This window comes from Anas platyrhynchos, chromosome 2, assembly GCF_047663525.1.
Source record: "Anas platyrhynchos isolate ZD024472 breed Pekin duck chromosome 2, IASCAAS_PekinDuck_T2T, whole genome shotgun sequence".
Lineage (NCBI taxonomy): Eukaryota > Metazoa > Chordata > Aves > Anseriformes > Anatidae > Anas > Anas platyrhynchos.
Window position 1 is genome coordinate 8,519,869 of NC_092588.1, and position 18,213 is coordinate 8,538,081.

At 38.5% G+C, this 18,213-nt stretch overlaps 1 protein-coding gene across 2 annotated transcripts in view; it reads left to right on the top strand.

Annotated features, from left to right (window-relative positions):
• The window catches only part of KCNQ3 (potassium voltage-gated channel subfamily Q member 3), a 195,646-nt gene that overhangs the window by 144,656 nt on the left and 32,777 nt on the right, over window positions 1-18,213 (top strand). For both annotated transcript variants that reach the window (XM_027452720.3, XM_027452721.3), the window contains exons 2-4: window positions 13,822-13,912; window positions 15,760-15,886; window positions 17,672-17,844. In XM_027452720.3, coding sequence (XP_027308521.1) covers window positions 13,822-13,912; window positions 15,760-15,886; window positions 17,672-17,844 — 391 coding nt within the window. The remainder of the gene's footprint in view (window positions 1-13,821; window positions 13,913-15,759; window positions 15,887-17,671; window positions 17,845-18,213) is intronic.

An 18,213-nucleotide genomic window follows, 5' to 3' on the forward strand; every position in this document is an offset into this window, starting at 1 on the left:
GAAAAACTTTTCTAAAGGCTTCATTGACTGTTCTCCAGCTAGAATTTCTTTGGGAGCAGCACTGTTAACCTGGAGCAACAGTAGACAGTCAGATAACCCAGGAAAACTTCGTCATGCTTTCACTTAATGCTAGTTCTCCTGAATGCTGGTAGCTGGATGTGGTGATTTCACACCAGTAGGTATCTCAACACAAGTGGTTGCACACTGGAACAGGCTCCCCAGGGAAGTGGTCACTGCACCGAGCCTGTCTGAATTTAAGAAGAGATTGGACTGTGCACTTAGTCACATGGTCTGAACTTGGGTAGACCTGTGCGGTGTCAAGAGTTGGACTTGATGATCCTTAAGGGTCCCTTCCAACTCAGGATATTCTATGATTCTATGATTCTATGATAAGTACACAGCTCTCACACTCCACATCTTCAAAAGGATGGGGGGGAAGATGTAATGAAAACAAAAACTCATGGGTTGAGCTAAGGACAGGGAGATCACTCAGCAATTACCACCACAGGCAAAACAGACTCAGCATAGGGAGATTGTCTTTTGATAACAGACTAGAACAGTAAAAACTAAAAGCAAACTAGAAACACTGGAAACATACCATATTGATGCATGTTGACTCTAGAGGTTCATTAAGATATAATAATTGGTCACTCCCAAAAATACTACATATTCTACTGAAAAGGCTATATACATGTGAAATAAAATGTAACTTGGATTTTAATGAGTAAATCCCAGAAAATATATCTATCCTCAATTTGTTCCTAGCTGGAAGTAGAAAATAAAGGAAACTCACATATGCAAAAAATGTCTGACACAATGCACTGATATCAATTAGGAAAATTAGCTGAAGCAATTGTTTGTGTGAACCCAATCTATTTAGCTTGCTGTACCGTGAAAGCAAATGCAGAGCAGCTAATAACCCCTGAATCCAATCTGTTTTTAGCTGTTGCTTCTTTTTTCTTCTTTTATCTATCTCATGAAGTTTGGGTCTGTGAGACATCAACTGATTGATAGGAATTGCTACCAAATCAGCTTATAAAGTCACTGCTGGACCTGTTGTTTGTAATATAGACTCTGCTTTTGAGGTACGTTTTTGGATAATGGAAAGGTTAATGCAGTAATAAAGATCAAATGAACATACATGTGCTTTGTAAACTAATGAATGAATAAAAGCCATTCCAGAAATGCCAAGCAGACACTTTCAGGAACTAAGGAAAAATGTGTATGTGACAGCATCCTCCAGCATAAAATTTTCCACATACTAAAATGTGACAGAAAAAATAAAGCTGATATTATGAATTTAAGCACTGGAGCAAAGTAGAAAGATGTAACTGAATGTACAAGGTAATTGCTGCATTATTTACTTTAGTTGCCCAGATCCTAGAGAAAGGCTGTTCACGCACAGCGTGGCACAAACAGAGAAGGAACTGTGCCTCATATAAGGAGAATGATTTGAAATTCTTGGAAAAAAAAATACTTAGGTTTGAAAGATTTCACATGCTTTTGTATCCTTTTGACCTTCTGCGAAAGAAGGAACGCAGTGATCCATGCAGGAGGAAGGAGGGAGCAAAAGTTCCCTCAAGAGGCTAAAGCATGAGATATTCTCAGGCTGCCCCATAACTCCAACAATGGTGCATACAGAACTTATATGCTTTCTATTACAGGCATATTGAATCATTTGTGTTAGATAAAATCTACAGCTGCATTACATCTGTTTAGAATACACTTAATGTGGGGTCATTGAGATGCATCTAATAACTTTACAAGAAAGCTGTCTGTAACTGTGTTTATTTTTAAAATGTCACAATGGCTGAAATGGTGCTGAGAATTTAATGTGAAGTATATACCACCAAAACCTTTTGAGCATTGTCCTTGTGAGTAATTCACTTTATCATCAAACTTACCAAAGCACTCTCTGAATTCAAATAATTTGTAGACTAATAGTTACCAGCTCTCATAATTTTATTGGGTGAAGTGGGGATTGCAATACCTGGTTCTTCAACTTTCCTCTAACATTACTTTCATAGGAGAAAACAAACTTTCATTCTTTAGAAAGAATTGCTTTAATAGTTGTCTTAGCTATGGAAAAACACTAGAATGTTTACACATAAAGGGGCAAAAATAAGGGAGAGAGAAAAGTATATTTAAGAATATCTCATAATTAATTTTGATTTCATCTAATGAGTTTTCATTTTTCAGTCTGGCAAACATTTGAGTGTCAAACATGCTATATGTGGTTACACTGGGAAGATAGAGTAAGAAAATACGACACTTTTTTCTTCCTGCTGTTAAAGGTTGTATTTAGACATTTGTGCCCTGAGACCCAATGGAAAAATTTCTTCCCTTTTACCTCTTTTTTATCATTCCCTACATTGTGATAGAATCTGGAGTTTGATCAATGGCTTGTTATCTGACATTGTGAGTGAGATTCATCTGACCTAGTCACCTGGGGCTTTTTCTAGATTGGCAAGTAGACACATCTAATACATAGTTAATCTAATCCAAAAGTAGATACCTAAAATAGAGGAAATGAATCATGCTTTTAAGGTCCCCAGTTTTCCGTACTACTTTAAAGGGAGCCAAGCACACTGAGATTGCACTGGCAATGTCTGCAACAAGCTGAGGTAAATCCTGGACTGTACTTCATGTGCATCTGGCTTGATATTTATCGAACCAAAATGCAAGCAAACAGGTAAAACTGCACTCTGACACTCAAACAAACAAACAAACAAACAAACAAAACAAATAAACAAACAAACAACAACAACAAAAAAAAGGCACGTATCCCTAAACCTTTATTTCTTGCTTAAACAAAATATAGACTGTTTGGAGTATAGAGCAGTCTTCTGAGCCTTTGCATGACTACTACTGCTGGCAAGCAGTATATCTACATGTATATATAATCAGTGCTTTGAGATACTGGACATATTGTCTGTTTTGTTCAGTTCATCCAAGGAAGAGTTACTGCCTAGTGCTCACTTACTAATGTTTTATCTAGTCACATGGCAAGTGTGTCACCCCATCCTTGGAGATGTCCTGGTGGGAGAAAATTTGCCTTTCTAAACCCTTTGGAAGTCTATTTCAACCATCACTGTTATTTGGAATGCTGATTAAAAAGCCTAAACCTGACATTCATCCCCTGCCACACTTGATTAGGCTTGGCAAAAGGGAAATGCTCTGTATGTCTGATGCAAACCCCCTCTGTCATCCTGGTATTTGGGACTGGCAGAGGCATTGCAAACTGTGAGCATAACATCAGAGTTGTTGCTTTCTGCTTCAGGCTTTCTGCTTCTGTTCACCTAAATCAGAGGAGATTCAACTTGTGATTAAGAAATTAAATTCATGCATCCAAATATTTTTGTGTGCCTACTTGTGAGTTAAGTATCTGCAATTCCAGTAAAGATAAATAGTTGGTACAGTCGATGAGCTCAGAGCTCAGAGGGCACTTCAGCTCACTGAATGAGCTTTATTGGCTAGCTGCTGGTCAGATCTGTTATGCTGTACCTGAAAATGGATTTAACTCTCTAGTCTTACAGATTCATTATAACATTGAGATTCCAGACCCTCTCTGCACTGATGCCAAAACAGAAGGAAGTGGAAAAGCTCAAATTAGGAACAGGAAGTCCTGTTCTCGTGGATGTTGATTAAGAATAGGCAAGTCTTGTCAAGGCTATGTCCCACTGTGCCCATTACTTCTTTGTTACAGAGAACTCTCCTTCAGTCAAGCTAGCTGTTCCATTTAGGAAAGAACTGAAGATTCATCTTCTTTGAGGATATAAACATGCAAGTCTCAATAGAGCTGCTTAGTGCAGACTTAACTGCTTTGCTAGATTGTATTCTGCATGCAGAATTTCCCATTACTGCAAATTGGGTTTTATTTTTCTGAATATACTTACGTATGCTGAATTCTGTTCTATTTCAAATGACTTGACTAAACAGAGGTCTTTCTTCAAAGAAAAACAAATAAAAATATTCCCTTCCATATTGCCATTTTTTTTCTGAAGATTTTATAGGATTGTCTTTATTTGAAACTGTCAGGTTAAACAAGGATAATGTAATCTGAGATATTAACAAGTCAGTTGAGCAAAAGGGCCATCATACATTACATTTAACAACATTGTTAAAGATGCTGGTGAAACACTACAGAAATAAAATTGGGCAGATCTGGAAAAGGCTGATAACCTTCTCCAAAGACTTCAACTTCAGACTTCAAATGAAATATCACATGCTTATAGATGATTGTTCTGAATTTTGAATGCTGATTAATTGCTTATGGTAATGCAAAGCAGCAGAAATACTTTAAAATGGCATCAAATTTACATAGGTACAAATACCACATGCTAATGTTTGGTTGTGCAAACAGAGTTTTGGTGGCACAATGACTTCTAAAGTGCTTATCTGCAGTTCACCTTCAGGGAGGATGTGATTCATTTGCCATGCTAACGGAACTCATAATTCACTAATGAATGGGAACTAGAGGTGAAAGTGGAGCACATACAACTTATTAATTCTATATGCTTCAGCTGTTCTTCTGTTGACCTCAGTGGCTGTGTTAACACCATAGGTTTTTAACCCACTGGGAGCTGCAGACACTCTTGCTCTTTCCCGTGGAGGTGCAGATCATATAGAAATTCCCCATGGCAAGGCCTCTATGGATCCCCTTACTGAATCACTTTAAAGTTTTTGACATACTTTACTGACATGCTTTCGTTAGTTTAAAGATGAAACATTGAAAAAACACTTTTATAAATATACATATATTATATAAAACATATTATTCATATAATATATTATATATTTAATTATACATTATCCCATTTTCAGGGGATGCAGTTCATGTGTGGCCATGCATCTTTTTCATACCTAGTGACAAATCTCTGACCATACAAAAAAGTCAATTGGAAATGCCACCATGAAAACATTTCTTCTGAATATTCTACTCCATGTAAAAACTGAGATCGTTGTCTTAAGTACCAGTGTGTACACATAGAGCTGAGTGTATGGTGGATGTTGAGATGGCATAGTCCAAACTGGAAATTACTTTTTCATGTGGTGATCCCACCTATCCAAAAAGTTAGATTATGTTTGAAGTATTAGCTTTGCTTAAAAAGCATGTTATTTTGCAATGCTTTTTCCAAAATAGAAAAAAATGATATGTCATCAGAACTCCAAAACGGTTAGAAGTAAATGGTAAATAGTAAAGATTCTCTTTTCATCCCACTCTAGGGATCTGGCCAGCTGTCAAATTAATGTTATCACTCTAGAAACCTTATTTTAGGGACCACAGAGGCTATTGAGGATGGAGCTGTATTGCTGATGATAGAAATTCACTCCCAACAATATTGCTGGTGGACAACATAATATATTTTATGTGCATGCCTGTCAGAAAAGGGAATTTTGTCAGGTAGAAGAAAGGGTAGGTAAGTTGCTTGACTGTTCTTTTTATTTTCTCCCCTACAGTTTTTGATTTTCAGATATTTCAAATGGGGAGGCAGAAAATATCACAACAGTGTGTGCAGTGAAGGCAAATGATAGGACAATGGGTTCAGATGTTTCGCCATTGTTGCATTATTTGGAGCTTCCTAAAAATTAACTGGGAGTGCATAAAGCATTTCTTTCCCCTTTTTAAAAGAAATGGGAAGAGTTTGATACCAGTGCATGTCTGTGTGAGAGATGTATCTCAGAGATTTTGTTGCATTTGGAAGTGGACTTTTTGATCTTTCATCTCCCTGAACACAACAGTGTTGGTGATGTTTAGAAAGACAGCTTCCTGGAAATTCCTACTCAGGATGTTTAACTATTGATGTGGATGATTAATACTCTTACCTTAGACTCATTATATACTCTAAATTCACTTTACTTCTTTACAGGGTTTTCAGGCATTTGACTGCTGAATTATAGGTTGACTTTCAAATGTCCTATATGTGTATTTCACAAAATTTAGCTGAAATCAATGTATGAATCTTAAAGTTTACTTTCAAGTGGTTTCACACAAATTTGCTAAAGTCCTTTGGAGAATGTCCTGTTAGAGCCATTTCTGAATCCCATTTGATTTGCAGTTACTGTAGCTAGGGCTGCTGGGTAAAGCAGTTTGTCTCTTTGTTGTTCCTGCTGTTTTGTGTTGCATCGCCCACCGTGTTTCATAGTCTATGTGTCTCAACTCAATTAGCAGCATGCTGCTAGAGAGAGATAAGGCCATGGACAGGCATACTAGTCATGGCAGATAAAAGCCCCAAACAATAGTTCAGTCCAATGTCATTCACTTAATATAAAAATAGAATTTAAAGCCACTAACAGAGCAATTCAGAGTATTTAGTTGCAACAATCAGTCTTTTCCAACCTTGTTCAGGCCACAGGAGGACACAACACATCTAACTCCTTGATAACTAATTCTGTTATTACCTACCCTTTGCTTCTGCAACCTGTCCCTAATCACCCATGTGTTAAGACATCTGGGCCTCTTCTTGGAACGTATGAATGCTAGGACCCTCAGAGCATCTTCAAGACTTTTCTCAAAGACAAGATGGAAATGGTGTTTTGGTGGATGACACTTGCCTTCCAAGCTGAGAACTATCAGGCAGACATTTCTCAGGGTTTATATTTTTCACTTTTATATGCTAAGTATGACATTCCATTGTTCTGCAATATCTCCTAAAACAGAAAATTCATGATGGTGGTATTCATGATATCTGATGTTGCTAACCCAAACTATTTTGTATGAGCATTCTAGACTCTTTAAGAAAGCTGTCAATGGTAAATTAAAAGGGTATCAAAGTAAAATGTTTTTAGCAATGGACAAGAAGAAAAGGCAACAAAAAGAGGAGGCCTTAAGCAGGCTCTTGGCTTGGAGGAAAGAAGGAACCATCTGACTTAAAAGCTGTTTTTTAGTGCCTTAAATTCCTTTGTGTGAAGCACAGCTTTCCTTTCCCAGATTTTGCTTTTTAAAAGCTTTCCAAAGTTAGGAAACCGGCAATGAAACCCATTCACAGGAATTCCTGCCAATACAGAACCCAGGGACATAAAAGACTGCTTAGGTGTGAATAAAGTTTTCCTAACTCAGTTTTCTACTGATAATGGTCCTCCCTTCTGTTACCAGTAGACTGATGTCATTCTGGGCTACCAGTTATTGTCTCCTGAATCTGGTAGTGTCCCATTGAGACCAGGAACCCTTTGCGGATTTCTTCTTGCTTCTCAGGGTTTCCTCCTGATATATGTGGAGAATCTTTCCTTCTTTCTGCCATTACAGTATAGCAAGAGTGCAATTTAGCCCATTGAATGTGTAATTTTTACCCTGTTCTTGCTCTCTGATGGCATTGGACCAGGGGTTCCTGCACAGAGCTGTGCATATGCATGCAGCAAAATTGATAGATGCAGTGAAAGAGAAATGGAAGAGATGCAAGAACTGAAAAATTAAATAGTGAGTTCAGCTCTGTGAAAGTCTGATGTGCATTCCCTTCCCTCTAAAGATTTTTTCTCAAATATTTGATATATATTTTTTTTTCTTTAGCATTGAACATCCCAACTCAAGCCTCTCATTAACAACCATAAAACAATCAGTGCAGGATACTGCAGATGTTCTGTGAAAGCTGAAATTTGGATACAGAGAAAAAGACGGTGGGTGGAAATAAGGAGAAAATTAAAGAAGTGTGAGATCCAATTTTAATCCTTATGGGCCAAAGCCAATAACTGAAGGAAAAAAGACCCTTCCAATATGAAATTTAGGAAAGCTTGTAGGAACCCTGTTTTTAGGACCATATTGTATCAGGAATCATAAAAAAAATTAAAAAAATAAAAATAAAAAAGTGCAAAGCTCTTCCGGGTTTTCCTGATGCAATCTTAGAGAAATCCATTAGCATTTACCAGGTGGCAGAACATAATGAAACTAGTTCACAAGTTTTAAGGGAAAACAAGAAAGGACCAAATGGAGCAAAGCAGAACCATCTCAGATTCAACTGAACATTTGGAGACTGGAAATTCCAATGGGTTTGCAATAAATGGTACTGAAGATGTGAAAGCAAATACAAGTCTATGCACTGTTCCACTGAAGGGGATATCTTAGTAGTATTTGTTCAAGAAGCTGTCCTTCCCAGAGCCTGGATTATTATCTTGCAAGTGGGATTCTGGACCACATGTAAGTATAATATCTAAAGTTGCAACAAGGGGTTTCAGAGGTATCTGATTGTGTAAGAAGTGGATTGGTAAAGCAAGTAGGCTAATTCCTTCAGTACTAAAACCATATAAACTTTATTAAAATATAGGATTTGTAATTAAATCCAAAATAGTGCTGAACATCAAGTGTGGCATTCAGCTAATTTACACAGTAAACATTTCCATAGAATAGAATCATAGAATATTTTGGGTTGGTAGGGACCTTAAAGATCAACTGCCATGGGCAGGGCTGCTACCCACTAGATCAGGTTGCCCAGAATCCTGTTCAATTTGGCCTTGAGCACCTCCAGGGATGGGGCATTCACAGCTTCTCTGAGCAACATGTTCCAGGTCCTCACCACCCTCAGTGTAAATAATTTCTTCCTTATATCTAATATAAATCTCCGTCTTAGTTTAAAGCCATTACACCTTGTCCTATCACTACAGTCCCTGATAAAGAGCCCCTCCCCAGCTTTTCTGTAAGCCCACATTAGGTACTGAAAGAATTAAAATAGAATGGAGTAGAGTAGAGTAGAGTAGAGTAGAGTAGAGTAGAGTAGAGTAGAGTAGAGTAGAGTAGAGTAGAGTAGAATAGAATAGAATAGAATAGAATAGAATAGAATAGAATAGAATAGAATAGAATAGAATAGAATAGAATAGAATAGTTCAGTTGGAGAGGACCTTCAGAGACCATCTTAGTCCAACTGCCTGGCCTCTTCAGGGCTAACCAAAAGTTAAAGCACATTAGTGAGGACAGGCATGGGGCATCAACCACCTCTCTAGGACACCTCTTCCAGTGTTTGACCACCCTCACATTGGAATGAGTCACTAGAGGGTTTTCTTACAGATCTAGAGAAGAAATAATCTCTGTAGGTACATCTGACCAGTTTGAACTGTCTACTTCAAAATAAGATGAGTTGTATATTAGAAGCATATGTTTCTCTCTGTTAATTGTAAGTCTGCTTGAGGAATTTGATTGCTGATGTCCACAGATAGTCCTATTATATATGTCACTATAGGTGATGATACTATAGAAGATCAAGACTCCATCAATACAACTGTTAGCTTAAGTAACATGTATAATAGCAAAGAGCTATAAAAAATCAAATTAATATTGCATGTAAGTATATACTCAAGAAAATTCTTGCAGACAGATTGTGATGTAATGGCAAGGATCTTCACATAGGACAAAAAATTGCTAAAATGATGGCAGATGCAAATACTGTTTGACCTGCCTATGATGTATCTAGTCCTCATGACAGCTTCAAAAGAACTGCTAAGTATTGGAATAAATTATAAGCAAATTACTATGTGATCTGTTAAAATTTGAAGGAAGATATTCTGAACAGGATACATGACAAGAACCTATATATGGTGAAAATATAAAAGTTCTCAGTTAGATCTGCATTATGTTGACTTCATATAAAAACAGTTATGGAAGAAACATTCAAAGAATATGAAACATTAAAAGAAATCAAAATTTATCAACAAAACAATCTGTGATGTTCATCCAAGAAGGATTAGTTTAATGATCTAGCATGGTCATAAATTACTTGTTCTTTCCTGGAAGAAATATGTATTGTTTTTGGAATACTCTTTTTAATAACTCAAAATAGTGTGATTTGAAAATATGAGTGTTAAATGTGATTCCCAATAGCAAGAACATTTATTACCTAGAATAGCATATTACTTGTGACAGTGACAAAAGAGCACTGCCATTTGGTGGTCTATAACTTACACATACAACAAAATAATCAAGATTTTAGGAATAATCCTGCAAATAGGTATAATTTAATGGTCTGTGAAAAATTATGTAAAATGATAGCCAGGTTAATTTTAAATCTGAAGAAGTAAATTAAGACCCTCATTTAGCATATCTAAATTACAATCTAGAGGTGCAGACTGCCACCTGCTGAAACTCTGTTATTAGAAAGTTTAGGTTTAATAGGACTCAATTTTCATTGCTAAACCTTGACTTTTAACCCATTTATTTCTTCTAACCCTTAGTGCAATATGTCTCTTGGATGGTTTCATTATAACTGTAAATTTCAGATTCCCTTTCTGGAAAATGATTTCCCAGGTCACTGTTAGCCTCTCCTCTGCACATCCCCTGTGATTTCAGCACTGTTTCTTTTGCTGTGATTTGCCCCTTATGATTTTAGAGTCAGACTTAACAACTAGGCCCATGGTGTTGCCTCTAAAATATGAGATTAGACAGTACAGACTCAGCTATTTTCCTATTTCCATGGGACTGTATAGGCTCAGCGATGGTCAAGCAAGTCTGAGTTTTTCTGATTACTAGGCCATCAACATGAGTAAAAAAAAAAAAAAAAAAAAAAAAAAAAGAAAGAAAAAAAGGTATAGTTGGCAGTTGGTGAAGGTGAGCCTTGTTGCCATCTTTGCTGAGCAACAGAGAGTGGAAAAAAAAAAAAAAAAAAAAAAAAAAAAAGCCCATGTAACATCTTCTATAAAAAGGACTTAAGAATAGTTCTGGACTTTGTAAACACCAAGATCAGAAAGAAACAGGACAGGCTGCAGGGAAGGAATGGGTTTCATAGCATCAATGGAGATTAAAATTCACAATGTGCTCTGAACATGATCATCATTTCAGATGGTAAATGAGGACTGCTGAGATGTGATTTGATTAACTTGCAGTGGGTGTTTATCCTTCGGAAGCAGTGAGGTAGGAGGATATCTAATGCTTCCAAGATGGATTACATTTACGTGTCCCAGCACAGCCTTTTCATCACTGCACCCCAGATTACTGCAGGAAGGAGCAGCATCTTGGCTTTGTGGGCTGAGAGTTTTGGGGGGATAGTGGTTCCTGCTCAGAAGTTGCATCTCAGCAGGAACACTTCTGGGCTGCATTCAGAAAATTTTTACAGACGGGGGGTTAAACCATGTCCCCTGCTGGGATTCACCTTTGAAATCACTCATGGTGACTTGTGATCTCCAGTCTCACCCTCCCACCCTCGTTTTCCTTTTTTATCTTCCACGATCTGTTGTTTTTGAAGGTGGGCTCTCACTTGGAACAGCAGAACCTGCAGTGTGGGCTGTGCTGCACAGAGTGATTAAGCAAGAAGTGCCTCTGGCCCATTCAGGCCAATATTTGTGGTTTGTTATTGTTATCTTTTAGTGAACACGAACAAGCTTTTTCACGACTGCGAGATTCATTTTCTTGCACATCAAATACAGGGGTGCGATCACCTGAACGTCACCTGCAATGTGTTTGTTTCATGGGGAAGTAAAACTGGAATGAGCAGGATCTGTCTAGTATATGGAGCACCGATACCCTCTAGTGGTAAAACCACAGACATTTTTTGGCAGACGATTATTTAATTGAATAGAATCACAGAATGGTTTGGGTTGGAAGAGACGTTAAAGATCATCTAGTTCCAACCCCCCTGCCATTGGCAGTGACGCCACCCACTAGATCAGGTTCACTACTGAATTATCTTCTGTCTTGCTTTTGAACAAAAATCTGCACATCATCTTTATGTTACAGTGCTGTTCTGTTTCATGATACCATAAATTCATGTCTTAAGTAGCTGATGATGTAATTTCCTTGGACTGTTTTCAGTGTTATTTGCCTTTCATTAAATCATTTAAGTGATACTTATGAGCTGATGGGTGACTGAATTTCCACACGGTGCAAAGAAATGTCTGTAATGGAAAGCATCATGTAGCTCAAGCTCAAGCTTTCAAAGGGAGGATCAGTGATGGTGCCACTGTAATGGCTGTAATTTGGCAAATCATAGCTGATTTATAGCTGATTGAAGGAATCACATTTTTTTTGGTTAAGTTCTCACCATTTTGCTCAGGGAGGTGTAGGGTATCTGGCTTGTGGGTCTTGATTAATTTCAAGATGAGGGCAGCAAGTTATGGTGTGACAAAGCAAGTGTGATCACAGAATTGCTAAGTTAACTGGTTAAAGCCTTGGTTGTGGCATGAGCGTGGCTGTAGGTTAATGGCAAAATACACATTCTGCACTGTCTTCTACCAAAAACATAAGCCTTGCTCTAGAACATGGCTGGTGAATGGGAGAAGGTGAAACTTGTCAATGAAATCCAGAATCAGTTACCACAAGCAAATCCAGTTAGATCTGTTCTAACCTTGCTCAAAATGGCTGATCTGAAAATTTCCAGGTGATTATCCTGGCATAGGAAACCTGAGGCTGAACAAGGCTCGGAAAGCGGCAGCAATGTAATCTTTCAGGGTTTGCTGTGAGGTGTTTCACTGCTGCCCATTCCTTGCATGAAGGTACTAATTAATGGTGTTTAGAGGAAATGCCTCCCCAAAAGGCAGGGAGAGATACCTGGAGCTTGCCTCTCCCCTTCTGTTCCAGCTGCAGAAACTCTGTAAAATGTCAGAATATGCTCTCTTAGCCCTAGGTTTCCCCATACACAAAGGAAACAAATCCCCAGGACAGGTTAGAGGATGTGCATCTCTGAGCTAAGCCTTCTTTCCTTACCACCATCATTCCCTCTGCCTCCAAGCCCCAGACTTTGGGCTCTGGACATTTCACCCAGTGAAAGAAAGCAGGGATTTATTCAGCAAGAAATGAAATGACACTTTAGGTATCAGGCTGAATTTCAGAACAGGAATTACACACTAAATACGGTTCAAGTCTTAACAAGTTGTTTGTTGTTGTTTTGTTTTTGTTTTTCCACCCCTTGGCTGATTTCAATGCCTAATGCCTATCATTTCTCTGATGATTCCTAGTCAAGGATCCAGAGCTTTTACAGAGACATCCTTCCAATTTATTCACTAAGCTCTGAAATATTTCCAGGGCCACCTGCCCCTCTGTTCCTGATCGGGCTTTGGAACACGTTCAAATGCCCATGATCTGGGTACATAAAGTACTAGAATATGAGCTTCTCCCACTCTACTTCACAGCAATCACTTACGAGACTCCCTTGATTTTTCTTACTTCTTTATGTATAAAAGATTTTGAATAGCTTGAACCTGGGAATAGTTTTATAAAGCAGATCAACGTGAATTTAGATTGGACTAGATTGGATTTACCAGCTGTGGGAGTTAAATTTTCTGACAGATCTCTGTGTTCTAGGGCCTCACAGACAATAGCGCAAGGGCAGTGATTTATCACGTACTAGGTTTACTGGAGAGCAGAATTTTACCCTCTCTATTGTTTCTTTTTCAAGCCTTTTCATCTCTTCATCTACATAAAAAGGAGTGCAAAAAGAGAAGAAAAAAGAAAAGCAGTGTTATTTTCAAGGGAAGGTTTGTCCCAGTGCTGCATTTTATTGAAGCATTTACTGTTTCTCAGGTCTCAGCATGTGCCAAGTAGATTTATTTCTCTGTAACTGCAGTGCCATTTTATGAAGCACACAGCACATCAGCTTGGAATAGACCTCCTGAGTATTACATATCATATAATCCTGTCCTAAAATGCAATATTATCTATTTTCTTTGTGAAGAATGCAACAGAGCTAATTCGTGTGTGTTTTTAGAGGGCTATTCTGATTTAGGAATTTCTCATTATTTTTCCATGACTTCGAAGTTCCCTTTGATCTTCATGAGAGCTCACCCCACTGCTCATGCAAGTTGAAGGAGTCACCTCCTGAAGACCTTTATCTAGGACTTTGTAGGCAAAATGTCCCATGCAAATACAGAGCAATAACAATGCCCTGATTTCTTCTTTTTTCACTCCAGGTTTCTGATTGTCTTGGGGTGTTTGATCTTAGCTGTCCTGACAACTTTCAAGGAATATGAAACTGTTTCAGGAGACTGGCTCCTCTTGCTGGTAAGTAGTCTGTGGCCAGTGCATCACCCTGCTAATGTCCTTCAGTGCAAATCTGTTCCTTCAGCAGCGATGAAAAATTGGTCTGCATGCAGTAAAATGTCTTCCATTGGTCCTGGGGCCAATATATACTATAGCCTTGCATACTAGAGAATCTATAAGGGTACAGAGAATATGTAAGTGTACAGTTTACACCAAATGAGTAAAAATGAAGAAAGGCAGGAGGAAAAACACAAGCCCAAAACTTTTAAATAATGAATTTTCAGCAGGTACCCAACAGTTCTCTCACTGAAGGACCAATAAGTTTCCCATTGACCAGGCCAGAACTAAGCATTTTTGAAAAATAAATAAATAAATAAAAATTGGGAGGATCTCTGAATAATTTTGATTTATTCTATAATATTCTGTAAATCACAGCATCTCTTTGGAGGAGTTTGTCAGCATTGGACTTAAACTCATGCCTGATAGTAGCATAACTGAAATTGTTGCCAGCAGTGTCTCTGTTTAGTATCCATGAAAGAGAGAAAATGGATTTGAAGAAAATTTATTCCTTTCTCTTGAGTTTCCAGTGTGCTTATTTTATAAATGCTAGAATCCCCAGTCAACATCATTTTTATATGCCTCCCACTTGGCAAAAGGAGAAAAAAAAATAGGAAAAGCCCACTAAGTATAAAAATTACATGTTAATCATTTTATAAAAATTACCTTAACAAACTTCCTCTGGTCCCATAGATATCATGAAATTGAGAGCAGTCTGCCTCACTTAGCCTGGTCTTGTGGAAAAGCATCCCTAGGTGAACTGCCCAGCGGCAGTAGTTCTGGGATCTCAGTTTCTATTTTCTCCTTGTACCCCAGAGACATGTAGGTGTAGATAAGAATTAAACACGAAGAGGCTTAGAGGGTGATTTCCACTTGCATGTTCCTTCTCAAAAAGTACCTGTATGAAAACACCTTCATCCCCTAGGGTATGTGAATCTTGCTCTTGGTCCCTCTTACCCTGCTCTGACCTAACCTTTCACATTTGAGAAAGCCTGAAACAATTTTTCTTCTTCTCTGCCTGCTTTCACATGGCTTTCAGTGATTTTTCAGAAGCACTCAGCAAGTGTGGGTATGAGTATCAGGGAAAATCCCCCTTTCTTCCTTGTCAGCTATTCAGAGGCACAAACAATGCCCTTGGGCCATCTCCACTGAGCACCTCAGAGAAGTTCTCTCATTCCCAGTTTCTCCTGACACTTAAAAGAATTGAAAATATCCCCATCCCTAAAGCAGCCCATAAGAAAATCCTATTTTTCTGTGCATGATAAACTTAAAGGGGTAATATATGCCTTAAATTTGTCTTATATATACCTTTATTATTGCCTTAAATATGACCATGTGAATACACTTGCTCCTGTCCCTATCTCTCTACCCATAGCTGCATGAGGGAGCAGCTGGTGGGTAACTGGGTGTAGGTGTGCAGTGCACAGGGAGCTTTGCAGTCACATGTATTCTTATTTCATAGGGAATGGGAAGGTTTTTTGTTTTTTTTTTTTTGTTTGTTGGTTTGTTTTTATTTCATTTGGTTGGTTGGTAGTTTTTTTTGAAGTAATGGTCCTTCTGTCAGGGCAGGGTATGCACTTCAACACATACCCAACAGCAGAGGCGCGTCCTTTACACAGATAATTTATCAGGTTGTAAAGCTATGTCCCACTTTGCCTTGACCCTCATCAATCTATATTCTCTTTCCTACTTGCTTCCTTCCTCTCTCTCTCTCAACACTTGCACCTCCTCTTCTTGCTTCAGCTATCTCCATGTGTCTAGGGTTACTGCAAATTTGTTGTATAATGATCTCATTTGCATCTTTAATACAGGAAACTTTTGCCATTTTCATCTTTGGAGCAGAGTTTGCCTTAAGAATCTGGGCTGCTGGGTGTTGCTGTCGCTACAAAGGATGGAGGGGGAGACTCAAATTTGCCAGAAAGCCTCTGTGCATGCTGGGTAGGCATACACGCTCTACTGTTGTTTTCCTCATTATGTCCTTCTACTTCTGAGCCACGTTGGGAGGGTGTCCAGGAAATGGTGAATGTCAATAATAATAATAATTAAAAAAAAAAAAAAAAAGCACTGAAATCACCCCAGCCCTTTGTGCTAGGAACTGTGTCCAGCATGGAGTACTTGTTTGAAGTACCTGACAATACCAATCCATTCAAGAGACTCTTGGGTGGCAGGCCAATGTGAGCAAATGGATACTACTACCCTTCAAATCCATGTTCCTTGTCCTAAGCCCAATGGCTTTTTTCTTAAGTTCGTCCCAAAATATACATTATCTGCCTTCAGTTTCAAAGCTCATCAGATCTGTGCCATCTTTCCCAGCCCCCTTTCATACTCACTTTTTGTGTTTTACCTTTGTAATATTGGTCTACATTTGCAAAAATGTTTCTTTGTGATTTCCCCCATGTTATCCTTCAAGCTTGGAAGGCACCACATACAGCTATCCATAAAACTACTCATTATTCACCTTTTAATCTCCTAAAACTCCCCATTGGGTCCACAAACCAACTAGCCAATATGCAGGATCTCACCCTGCCCTGAGCACCTGTCATGCACACCCACATTCATTCATTTTTTCTCAGGACTCCCTTTTTTTTTTTTTTTTGATGCTATTTGGGCCAACTAACTTATTGGTTGCTATTTGTGCATCACATATCACTCTCAGGACCTGTGGTGCTGCAGTTATACAAATACATACCACCCTCTTACCCTTTCCCTTTTGTTCATCTTATAGGTCTAGATGATAGAGAAAATTGGAACAAATTTTATTTGTGCATCCGTGATAGCTTGAAATGGATGGTGCATAAAAATGGCACCTTTTGTATAAATACTTATATTTCTAAGAGCATTGTGAGAGCAGCAGAGCTTGTGTGAGCAAGTGGGATTGACATTACCTCGTGCCTTCTTAATAAAAGTGCCATCTCACTCTGAGAATGAATCTGCATTGAGATCTGAGTAAAGAAAAGAATAGACCCCACTGGATTTATTAATGTCATCTCTTCTTTTTGTTATTGGCACAAGTTTGTTTTGAGAGTAATTGAAAGTGAATAAATCTGAAATCCATCTGGTGCCACTTTTTTGGCTGGAAATAAAATATGAAGACAATTTAAAGAATGAGTGCCTAGAGAACGTTTGAAGTCTTTTGATACCACTTTTTACTTGTACATGTGTAAGATCAAAAATTGGGAGGAAACAAGGGGAAAATAGGAAAGAGAAAAAAAAAAAAAAAACAGCAACAACAACCACCAACAAGAATCAATGTGATTTGCATTTCAGACCTCTTCATTTGATCAGTGAATCGGCACTGTGAGTGCTTACAAAGATTTTAATAGGAAAACTCAGCCAAGAGAATACTAGATGCACCATCAAAAACTGAATTTCTTGTCTGCTGACCTATAAATCTGTGTTCACTATGGCCTTCCTGAGGGACATAAGATATTTTTTTTTTCCTGTCAGCATTACAACACTGTTTTCGTGCATCCCTAAGCTAGCTCAACCAGTGTCTCAAGTCCAGTTCATTGATCTGTAAATAGATTACAAGGCTCTCTGGTGGGTTTTGTGCATGACTCTGACTGCTGCAGGTGCAGATATCTGTTTAATTGGCATGAGGAGGCATTTTGAGGCAGCTTTAAGATTCGCCTAGGGAAATTTGCAGCACAACCAGATGGGATTAAGAAGTGGGTGATGGGGCCACTTTTATTGGCAGGCTTTGTTGTTCTTTTCACCTTGCAGATATCTTTGTGCTGATTGCTTCAGTGCCAGTGGTTGCTGTTGGGAACCAGGGCAATGTTCTGGCCACATCTCTCAGAAGCCTCCGCTTCCTTCAGATCTTAAGGATGCTCCGAATGGACAGGCGGGGTGGCACATGGAAACTTTTGGGATCGGCCATTTGTGCACATAGCAAAGTAAGTGAGGAGCTTGAAGGACTTACCTGTGTCTTGGGGGAGAGATTTTAAAGTGGAAGAGAGGGGAAGCACAGGTGCAGCAATTCCTTAGGATTATTTCTAGCGCAGGCTTTTGTTTCACCTTTTCAGCTTTATTCCCTCTTCCGTTCTATGAACCATTTCTGTCTTCCTCTACTCAATAGTGGTGTTGGGAAGTGACAAAACTGAGTGTTCATTCCCATGTTCATTACAACAGGAATTTTGTCATGACACAGAATATGAGGAAGGACATCCTTTTAATGGTAAAATATATTGAAATCTTTGGCAGAAATGCCTCTGTAGTTGCAACGTATTTTTAGTGGCTTCACAGGCTTGCCTGATTAACAGATG